The 11562-nt window shown below is 48.9% G+C and overlaps 1 protein-coding gene across 1 annotated transcript in view; it reads left to right on the forward strand.

The window, feature by feature from the left end:
- Nucleotides 1-11396, forward strand: part of RELB (RELB proto-oncogene, NF-kB subunit) — a 29057-nt gene extending 17661 nt beyond the window's left edge. The window contains exons 8-13 of the mRNA XM_068527149.1: nucleotides 22-153; nucleotides 1711-1815; nucleotides 6152-6367; nucleotides 7184-7252; nucleotides 7391-7468; nucleotides 10584-11396. Of these exons, the coding sequence (XP_068383250.1) occupies nucleotides 22-153; nucleotides 1711-1815; nucleotides 6152-6367; nucleotides 7184-7252; nucleotides 7391-7468; nucleotides 10584-10969 (986 nt within the window). The 3' untranslated portion in view covers nucleotides 10970-11396. The remainder of the gene's footprint in view (nucleotides 1-21; nucleotides 154-1710; nucleotides 1816-6151; nucleotides 6368-7183; nucleotides 7253-7390; nucleotides 7469-10583) is intronic.
- Nucleotides 11397-11562: the final 166 nt, after the last annotated feature.

Genomic DNA, 11562 nt, shown 5'->3' on the forward strand with positions numbered 1-11562 from the left:
CTTCCCATATCTCTCCCACAGCTGGGTCCCTGAAGAACCATCAGGAGGTGGACATGAATGTCGTGAGGATTTGCTTCCAGGCCTCATACAGGGACCAGCAAGGACAGATGCGCCGGATGGACCCTGTGCTCTCTGAGCCCGTCTACGACAAGAGTGAGTCGAGGGTGCTGTTCCATTTGGATTGTCTTTGGCTGCGGGTACCAGAAAGCCCCACATACAATGGCATGAACAAACAGGGAGTTCTTTTTTTTTTCTCAGTTATTAAGGCTGTTCCTATTGATTCAGCTGCTCAGCTATATCTGGGTGCTGGTTCAGCAGCTCTGTGATTCTCTTGGGCTTTCCCTCATGGTCATGAACTGGCTGCCATAGCTCCAGACATCATGTCTGTGTTCAAGGCATGATGGGCAGTGACACCCTGTGTGGTGTGCAGTCTGTACACTGCCCAATTCTAGGGGTCAGCATTTACTAGGTAGCCTCTGGGAATGGGGCTTTCTGGTGTTGCAGAATGCACAACCAGTACAACTATACTAGGCAGCCCTTGAGAAGAGGCAGCATGAGTAATAATCTCTCTCTCTTTCATAGAGAAAATAATATATTCCTCAGAATCACCCTGGTAGACATTTCCTTATGTCTCATTGGCCAGAACTTGGTCCCACGGCCACCCTTAGTTGCAAGGGAATCTGAGAAAGCAAGTATTTAGGATTTTCATCCTCTATAGAGGGGTACAGGTATGGAAGAGGAGATTGGGAATGGCTGTTAGATTTTAGCCAGCCTACAGTGACTGCCACAAGCATCAAAATGGGCAGGGATATTAATTCAATCAGGACTTTTATGGGTGCAAGAGATAGAATCCCAACTCAAATAAGGAAAAAAAGAAGAATTTGTTCCATTAACTAAAAATATCCAGAGGTAGCACAGTGCTTCAGGTCTGGCTGCATCCAGGTTCTCAGTGATGTCATTAGGGATCTCTTTCCATCTCTCAGCCATGCTTCCTTTATGTTAAGAGTCACTGTTGGCAGGGCCCTCCCATGCAGGGGCAAAATAACTGTACGCAGCTCTAGTCTTACATCCTACCAGCATGACACTTCTCCCCTGCTCCCAAAGAGAGATTCTCTTACTCAGTATTTTTGCTCAGAGTCCCAGGGCTGTCTCTCATTGGCCTAGTTTTAGTCATGTCCTCCTCTCTGACTAATCAGCTGCAGCCAGAAGGAGGCGATGCTCTGACTGGCCAGGTCTAGGGCAAATGATCACTTCTGAGCTGGGAGTGGGCTCCGCCCTACCCAATCCCCATGACTGAGGTGGGGGGTGGTTCCTTAAAGGAAAACTGGGGGGTGGCTGTTAACAGAAGAAGGGCCAGGACTACTAGACTGGCAAAACAACGTGTGTCCACTACAAGTTTCAGGCCATTAGCCCTCATCTAAGACTCATCCCTGACTCCTGACCCCACCAACCCTGAGGTCTGAGGGTCTCCCTTTTGGGCAGACACTCACCGGACCTCAGCACGGAGGACTCATGATCGTCCATTAACCCCTTCTGCCTGGGCATCTTCTTTTTCCACCTGGACCACAGGTTCCAGAAGGGTCAGGCACCCTGGCTTCTCCATTTCCCACCTCTCCACACCCCAGGGTGGGCACCCATGGGGTACCTGGTAAGGGTTTGATGACTGAATTCTCGTTTTTTCTGTGTGCCTCTTCCTCTCCTCTTTCCCAGAGTCCACAAACACGTCAGAGCTGCGGATTTGCCGAATCAACAAGGAGAGCGGGCCGTGCACGGGTGGCGAGGAGCTCTACCTGCTGTGCGACAAGGTGCAGAAAGGTGAGGGGCCTGGGGCAGCGAGTGGGCGGAGTGGGGTCTGCCAGCAGGGGCAGCTGGGGAGCCCGGAGGATGAGAGGGTGAAGAAGAGCCAGTTAACCAGGGGAGCCGAGTAGAAGGGTCCAGAGCTTTGGTTTTGGAGTCAGAGAGAAACAGCCAATTGATTCATTCACTCACTGACTCACTCACTCACCTGCTCACTCATTCATGAACAAAGAAGGAGGCACAAACAAACAAACAGTGCTGGCCTGTGCTGGGTACCTGGCAGGCCTTGCCATCATGAGCTCCGGGGGACTCTGGTATTAAAATCGTGGAGTTGCATAAATAAATGCTTTAGGACACTTGGATCAGGGCTACGAATGGAGAAAATGGACGGTGTTTCCACATGATTCACATCTGTTCAAATGTCAAAACCCTTTTTCAAATAGGGTTTTTGGGTGTTTTGTTGGTTTTTAAAAAAATTTTTTGGCCCGCGCCCCCTGCATTGGAAGGGCGGAGTCTTAACCATTGGACCAATTAAAAATAGGGTTTTTTGAAAAGAAAATACAACCCAGGATTGCCTGGGGGGAGAGCTTTCTCTTTTTTCTTTTTTTTAATATTTATTTATTTATTTGGCTGCGCTGGGTCTTAGTTGCGGCATGTGGGATCTTCGTTGCTGCATGTGGGATCTTTTTTTTTTTTTTTAATTTCACATTTATTTATTTACTTTTTAAAATTTTATTTATTTTTGGCTGCCTTGGGTCTTCATCGCTGCGCGTGGGCTTTCTCTAGTTATGGCGAGCGGGGGCTACTCTTCATTGCGGTGTCCACGGGCTTCTCATTGCGGTGGCTTCTCTTGTTGTAGAGCACAAGCTCTAGGCACGCAGCCTTCCGTAGTTGCAGCACGCGGGCTCAGTAGTTGTGTCTCGCAGGCTCTAGAGCGCAGGCTCAGTAGTTGTGGCGCATGGGCTTAGTTGCTCTGCGGCATGTGGGATCTTCCCGAACCAGGGCTCGAACCCGTGTCCCCTGCGTTGGCAGGCGGATCCTCAACCACGGCGCCACCAGGGAAGCCTATGTTGCTCTTATTAAGTGCCAAACTCTGTCCTAAGCACTTTGTATGTGTCATTTATTCAATCATCTAATTGCCTAACAGTTCTATGAGGTAGATTCTCTTATTCCCCTTTTACAGATGAGGAAAACGAGGCACAGAAAGATTAAGTAACTTGCTCAAGGTCACAGAGGTAGTCAGGTAGAGACAGGATTTGAATCCAGCTGGTCTGTGCTTCTGGGAGGAAAAGTAAAAAATAAAGAAAGGGAGTTGAAAAAAAATCAGGAAGACGGTGCAAAAGTAGTATCTGGAGGTAGATAATGCTGAGGAAGGGGATAGAGAGAGATGGCTGGAGGTGTTGTGGGGCACAGTTTGACTTAGTGGGGCCAGGGAGGACCGCTCTCAGGAGACAACACTGGAGCCATGAAGAATCTGTGTGGCCATGTGAGGAAGAGTGTTCCAGCAGAGGAAACAGCAAGTGCAAAGGCCCTGAGGTAGGAGCAGGCCTAGTTGTTGGAGGAACAGTGAAGCCAATGGGGCAGGAGGGCAGTGAGAGGGGAGGATAGGAGAACATGCTACAGCCTCAGGAATCCCCTGCACAATCCTTTCTCAGGTTGTATGGTTAGGTAGTTAACGTCTATCTCCACCCCCAACCCTCCCGCCCCTGGGTTGTCTGGGCAGGACCTGGGAGGATCCTGGTGAGCAGCTGTGTCCCCAGAACCACCCAGTCCAAGGCCAAGCACACATGAGGTTCTCAGGGAAAAAAAAAAAAAAAACAACTTTTTTTTTTTTTTTCCCTGATTCTCTCTCTCTCTCTCTTTTTTTTTTTTCTGCAAGGTTTACTCTTAAAACAAAACATTTTAACCATTTTAAAGTGTATACTTCATTGACATTTAGTACATTCCCAAGGTTGTGCCACCACCACTCTCTGGTTCCAGAACATTTTCATCACCCCAGAAAGAAACCCAGTACCCATTAGGCAGTGACTCCCTATTCCCCTCTCTTCCAGCCTCTGACATCCACCAGTCTATTTTCTGTCTCTATGGATTTACCTATTTTGGACATTTTATGTAATAGAATCATACAATGTGTGGCCTTTTATGTCTGGATTCTTTTACTTAGCGTAATGTTATGAAGGTTCATCCATGCTGTAGCAGGTATCAGTGCTTTGTTCCTTTTTATGGCTAATATTCCATAGATGGATATACCCCATTTTGTGTATCCATTCATCAGTTAATGGGCATTTGGGTTATTTTCACCTCTTGGTTATTATGAATAGTGTTGTTTTAGACATTTGTGTATCAGTTTTTGTTTGAACACCTGTCTTCAATTCTTTTGGATATGTACCCAGGAGTGGGAGGTTCTTATAAGATTTTGAATGAATGGGCAAATGGTTATTGGGTAGCTCCTCTGTGCTGGGTTCTGTGCTAGGCAGTGGTGGGACACAGCAGTGACAGAGACAGGCCCAGCCTCTGCCCTCACAGGGCTCTCAGTTCAGAGGGACGTAGGGAAAGAAAGACAAATTACAAATGTGAGTAATGCTGAGAGGGAAGAAAACAAAGTGCTGAGATTGAACAACAGGAAGTCCAGACATGGTCCGGGCATCTCGGAAGGCTTCCCAGAGGAGGTGATATTTGAGCTGAAATCTGAGGAATGCCAAGGAGGCTGTTAGGAGCCTGGGAATTGGGGTCAGGGCAGGCAAACTGTTCCTGCCCTGGGTGAATGATTCGAGGTACATGTGAGTCCTGTTCCATTATTCACTCACTGACTGATCTCGGGCAGGTGACTTCACCACCCTGAGCCTGTTTCCTCATCCCTAAAATGAGCTGGTGTTAGGATGAGATGGGATCCCACGTACCTAAAAACTACACTACAGAGAGTTAGCATTTACTGAGGATTTCCTGAGTGCCAGACCTGGAGCTAGTATTTTGCATAATACTAATAAAAACTATCATACTTAACATGGACTTAGGAGCACCTATTATGTTAAGCCCTTTTCTAAGCCCTTTTCTTGGAGTGACTCATTTAATCTTCCTAACAACTCCTGTGAGGTGAGTACTATGACTTTCCCTCTTTAAGGTGAGGAAACTAGGCCCAGAGATATCAGTAACTTCCTCAAGCTGTAAGAGCTGGTGGTGAAGAGCTCTAGCCTGCCTGGATTCCCATCTTGGCTCCACCACTTGCTGACTGTGACCTTGGACAAGTGACTTAACCTCCCTGTGCCTTTGCTTTCCCCTCAATATAATGGACTTCCTAAAGGTAGTTTTTTCATAGGATTGTTATGTGTCTTAGAGGCAAACCATGTCTGTCCAACACATATAAAGCCTCAGTATATGGAGTTAGTGTGATGAGAGGCAATGCAATAAGACAAGAAAAAGAAATAGTAGGCAGAGTAGCATACTGAATCCCGACTATTCTGCTACCAGCTGTATGACCTGGGGTTAGTCTCTTAAACCCTCCAAGCCTTGGTTTCCCCATCTATGAAGTGGGTGTCTAGAAAAGAGTTAACATAGCAGGTCTGAGACTGTTAGCCTTTGGAAGCCCAGTTTACAAGGTTGACCCTTGGCTGGCTTTTGGGAACTTTGAGAGGGCTCCTACCATTTCCTGACTGTTAAGAGTGGCTCACTGTACCTAAACCGTACAAACAATATGGTTTGTGTGGATCATTTGCTTTCCTTCTGGGAGTCTGGAATTTTGATATGTGCCAGTTAGAGGGAGCCTACTTGACCAACTCCCAGTAAAAACCCTGGGCAGTAAGTCTCTAATGTGCTTCCTTGGTAGAAGCATTTCATGTGTGTTGCCACTGGGGGCAGCAGTGTGCGGTGTGCATGTTCTGTGTGACTCCCCTGGGGAGAACTCTTGGAAGCTGGCACCTGGTTTCCTCTGGACTTCGCTCCAGGCACCTTTCCTCTTTACTGCGTGTGCATCTATCTTTTCCTGTGATAAATCATAGCCATGAGTACAACTATATGCTGAGTCCTGTGAGTCCCCTTAGTGAATCACTGAATCTATGGTGGTCTTGGGGCCCCCTGATAAGGTGGAAATATTAATTCTACCTGCCTTTTGGATTGTTAAAGGATTAGATGAGTGTGTGTGTGTGTGTGTGTGTGTGTGTGTGTGTGTGTGTGTGTGTATGTCAGTGACTGGCACACAGTAGGTGCTCAACAGAAAGTTAGCTGCCACTATGATTAGTTTTATTATGATTAGTTTTATTCTTAGAAATATTGGTGTTGATTTTGGGGGAGGCTGAGTGAGTTGGGTCTCCGGTGGACCAGTGTCCTGGCTCAGCTGACGCCCGCACTTTCCTGCCAGAGGATATATCGGTGGTGTTCAGCAGAGCCTCCTGGGAAGGCCGGGCTGACTTCTCCCAGGCCGACGTGCACCGCCAGATTGCCATTGTGTTCAAGACACCACCCTACGAGGACCTGGAGATTGTTGAACCTGTGACAGTGAACGTCTTCCTGCAGCGGCTTACTGATGGGGTCTGCAGTGAGCCTCTGCCCTTCACATACCTGCCTCGGGACCATGGTAACCACGGCCACCCAGGGTGACCCATCGCCCCAGAGACTAGGTCTTTGGTCTTGCTTGGGGTGACCCAAAGGGGAAAGGGGAAGAGGCAGAAGTAGAATGCAGGCTCAGAGTTGCACAGACTGGGGTTCAAATCCCGGTCTGCTGCTTACTGGCTGTGCGATCTTGGCTTCTCCTAGCCTCAGACTCCTCCTGTGCAAAATGGAAATAATAATAGTACCCATTTTATGACATTTTGGGACTATTTAATCATTCCTCCCCTCAGCACGCTTGCTCATGCCTGGCCCTCGCTGGGTAGTGCTGGGAACATAGCGGTGACTGAGACAGCCCCAGCCCTACCCTATGAGGCTCATAGTCTTATGGGGAGAGGGGGGACAGATCCATTTCCATACAGTGACAACCAGAGTGGGCAGGGCTGGGATTGGAATTGCTTACAGAACTCGGATTGCCCAGAGTGGGGCACCTGACCCAGCCTTAGGGTTCAGGGAGAGCTCCCTAAAGGAGGGGACAGCTGACCTGAGGATGGGAGGATGACTAAGCAATTCTCCAGGGAAGTGGTACGAGTTGAGGAAGAGTGTTTGAAGCAGCGGGAACAGCAAGTGCAAAGGCCCTGAGGCAGGATTGTGTCTGGGACGTCCCAGTGTAGCTAGAAGTGGATTTGGGTTTTATTCTGATTAAGATGTGGACATCTATTTGCATTGGTTGGGCAAAAACCAGAACAGCACAACAACTTCCCAAATGGTCTCTATAATTAATTCTTAATTAATTCTTATTTTTAACGGATTATTTTGTATGCCTCTGGTATCTCCTAAACAGACAGCTACGGTGTGGACAAGAAGCGGAAACGGGGGCTGCCCGACGTCCTTGGGGAGCTGAATAGCTCTGGTGTGTTCCCTCTGCCCCTTTTCGCATCCCTCTCCAGGTTACTGGGAGGGGATGACTGACTCTACTGCCCTGGCCCACCCCAGGTTGGGGAGGAGGGGCTGTTGGGATCCAGGGGTCCTCATCTCTGCCTTCCCTCAGACCCCCATGGCATCGAAAGCAAACGGCGGAGGAAAAAGCCGGCCTTCCTGGATCACTTCCTGCCCGGCCACGGCTCAGGTGGGTCCTGGCTCAGTGCAAGCCCCTGCCCACAAGGTGGGCTGAGGGTGAGCTGCAGCCCTGCTTTTCTGGCCTTTTCAGGCCCCCCAGGAGCTCCTACTAGGGCATTGCCTCACCACTTAGCCAGCAACATAAAGTGGAAAGAATAGTGGTTCTGGACACAGTCTGGAGGCTCTGATCTCCACTGGGCCATTTACCTGCTGTGTGACCTTCACCAAGTTGCTCTACCTCTCAGAGCCTCAGGGCTCCTCTGAAAAGTCTCACCACATACCTACCTCATTGACCGTTTAAAATTTAATGTATTTATTTTTACAGACACTATATAATGATCACATAACTGCTTTGTGTGTGCTTACTCACTTAATCTGGGTAATCACCCTGGGGGGGGGTGCTGTCATCTCCCCCCACGCCCCACCCCCATTTTACTGGTGAAAAACTTGAGGCCCAAAGAGGCGATGTCTCTTGCCCAAGGTCACACAGCCAGTCTGAGGTGGAGCGGGGAGCTGCACCTGGGCATAGGTTTAGATTAGTGATGACATGTGAAACCAGTAGTAGGGAGTAGACGGTGGATAAATGGGGGTGGTGTCAGAGCCAGCCAGCCTTGAATTCAGCCACCCTCTGGCCTCTTCTACTGCAGCCTTCGTCTCAACTCACATGCCAGCCTCCAGTTCCCATGAATTCTAACCCTGTCTGGCTGCCATCCGAAGCCTCCCCACTCGCTGACCACTAGCTCTAAGAATGCTGTCCCCAACACCCCAGCGACCCCATGGCGCCCAGCTGCCAGCCAGCTGCCAACCACTCAGAGTCTGCTGAGCCTGGACCACTCCAGCCAGTCCCACCCTGAAGGTTTCAATCATCACCTGTTGTCCCCCCAACCCACTGTAACCAATGCCCGACAGCTCTGCCCCTAGAAACCCCCAATCCTAGTCCATTTCATCAACCTTCGATTCCCAATCCCCAAAGCCTCTCTTCATCAGCCACCTGTCATTCATCCACTTGTTCTGTCGCCCCGATTTCCCAGTGTCTAAAGTTCCCCTCTCTCATCCTTGTGGCAAAGCTGCCCTGGCACTAGAGTGTGATGGTTAGGAGCATGGCCTCTGGAATCAGACTGGGTTTGAATTTGAGGACACAATTTAGCCACTGTATGACCTCTTTGGGCCTCAGTTTACTTAACTTGCAGATGGAGACCCTCCCTCTTAGGGTTCCTTCCAGAATTTAGTGAGGTCACATCACACAGTTATTTAGCACAGTGGCTGACATAGAGTTGGTGCCCAGGAGATGTTAGGAACTTGCCAGAAAGCAGGAATGCCACCTGCATTTGTTTAACTGCATTTGATCATGTTTAACTGCATTCATAGCAAAACCCCAAATAACAGGAGCTTCAATAGGATAGAACATTATTTCTCCTCTCACATAAACACAGTCCAGAGGTAGGTGGTCCATGGATGGTTTGGTGGCTGCATGATCATCAGAGACCCAAGCTCCTGCCATTCAGCTCACAGTTTCCACCTCATGGTTCAAGGTGGCTGTTGCAGCTGCAGCCATCACGCCCACATTTCAGCCAGCAGCATTTAGTCACATCAAGCTACAAGGGAGGCTGGGAAATAGGAGTTCAAGCAGCGCAGTGTCTCTTTCTGAGACAAGTGTAGTCAAACTTTGCTGGTGAGGTTTGTCTTGTCTCAAAAAGAGAGACTCTCCCACAGTGACACCATTTTACTATACAATTTTGGAACTTGTGACTTCTCCCTTGGGTCTCCCATGGTGTGGATATTTCACTTTTCGGGTTGTCTTTATTTTGGGGGTGGGCTTTGGAGCCTCCTCTTCTTCCTCATTCTTGGGGAAAACTCCCTAGCACTTACAGGAGCATGATTTCAACCCTGCTTCTGCAACTCACCTGTGGACTGCAAGTTATTTTGCCTGTTTGCTTATTAAATGAGAATGATCCTATTTTTAGTTTTTTGAGGAACCTCCAAACTGCTTTCCACAGTGGCTGTACCAATTTACACTCCCACCAACAGTGTAGGAGGGTTCCCTTTTCTCTACATCCTTGCCAACATTTGTTATTCGTGTCTTTTTGATGATAGCCATCCTGCAGGTGTGAGGTGATATCTCATTGTGGTTTTAATTTGCATTTCTCTGATGATTAATGATGTTGAGCATCTTTTCATGTGCCTTTTGGCCAACTGTATGTCTTCTTTGGAAAAATGTCTGTTCACGTCTTCTGCCCATTTTTTAATCGGGGTGTTTTTGATGTTGAGTTGTATGAACTTTATATTTTGGATATTAACCCCTTATCAGTCATATCATTTGCAAATACCATATGACCCAGCAATTCCACTCCAGGTATATATGTTTAAAAAAATGAAAACACTAATTTGAAAAGATACATGCACCCCAGTGTTCATAGCAGCATTATTTACATTAGCCAAGAAATGGAAACAACCTAAGTGTCCATCAATAAATAAATGGATAAAGAAGATGTGGTACATATACACAATGAAATACTACTCAGCCATAAAAAAAAAAAAGAAAATTTGCCACTTGCAGCAACATGGATGGACTTGGAGGACATAAGCTTAGTGACAGAGAAAGACAAATACTGTATGATATCACTTACATGTGGAATCTTAAAAAAGAAAAAAGCTAGTGAATATAACAAAAAAGAAACAAACTCACAGATACAGAGAACGAACTAGTGGTTACCGTAGGGAGAGGAAAGGGAGGAGGGACAAGATAGGGGCAGGGGATTAAGAGGTACAAACTACTATGTATAAAATAAATAAGCTATGAGGACATATTGTACAGCACAGGGAATATAGCCAATATTTTATAATAACTATAAGTGGAGTATAACCTTAAAAAATCGTGAATTACTATGTTGTACACCTGGACCATATTGGACATCAACTATACCTCAAAAAAATTATTTTAACAACAACAACAAAAAAAGGGAGATAGAGAACGGTGATAGTCCCTACTCAGAGTTTCTTCTTGGCATTATAGGAGGCCACACTGATAAAGCATTTAGCAACAGAGGGGGCATTTGAGTTAGGGCCTGGCCGGAGGTCGACCGTAAAAGCCCACCATACTTTCTTCTTTCTTCTCATCCCTGCAGGCCCGTTCCTCCCGCCATCAGCGCTGTTGCCAGACACAGACTTCTTCCCGGGCACCGTATCCCTCCCAGGCCTGGAGCCCCCCTGCGAGCCGGACCTCCTGGACGACGGCTTTGCCTACGACCCCGCTGCCCCCCCGCTTTTCACCATGCTGGACATGCTGCCCCCAGCGCCACCACTCATCAGCGCTGTCGCGGGCAATGGGGGTGCAGGGGCCGCGGTCGGGGAGCCCCCCGGCCCCGAGCCGCTGACTCTGGACTCGTACCAGTCCCCGGGCCCTGGGGACGGAGGCACTGCCAGCCTCGTGGGCAGCAACATGTTCCCCAATCAGTACCGCGAGGCGGGCTTTGGGGGCGGCCTCCTGTCCCCGGGGCCTGAGGCCACGTAGCCCCCGCGGCGCTGGAGGAGAGGCGCTGGGTGGGGAGGGAGGTGGAAGGGGCTGTGCGAACCCAACCAGGATATCCAGCACCCCCATACCCTTGGGCGGCCCTTGGTCAGTCTTCCGACGTTCTCATCCTGAATCGGACATCTTCAGCGCTGGCGAGAAACTCCGTAGCATCGGTTTCCCCTGAGCCCATTTTACAAGTGAGAAAACTGAGTCTGGAGAGGAAAAGGGGCTTGCTTGGCTCTCAAGCGCTAGCTTGTTGAAGCTGCTGCCTCAGCCCTCACGAGCGCGGGCACCTTCTCCAGGCGGATTCTGTTGTGTACATATGGGAGGAGGGTGCAGATCCCCCGCCCTCCGTCCCCAGGCTTGAAGGTGGGGGGTAGGTTGTTTGTTCTGAGTCTTCCCAATAAAGATGAGATTTTGAGCCTTGGGGGGGTCTCTTCTCTTCTCCTCTTGAGAAACACCCGCGGCCCTTACGTACAAAGTCTCCAGGATCTCCTGACACACCGCTTATCTCCTCCAAGCCCCGCCCAACCCTCCTCGCCCGAATATAGGCCCCGCCCCTCGCGTTAGCGGAAGCACCCTGCGCCAGGCTC

The sequence above is a fragment of the Eschrichtius robustus genome, chromosome 19, assembly GCF_028021215.1.
Source record: "Eschrichtius robustus isolate mEscRob2 chromosome 19, mEscRob2.pri, whole genome shotgun sequence".
NCBI classification, from domain to species: Eukaryota; Metazoa; Chordata; class Mammalia; order Artiodactyla; family Eschrichtiidae; genus Eschrichtius; species Eschrichtius robustus.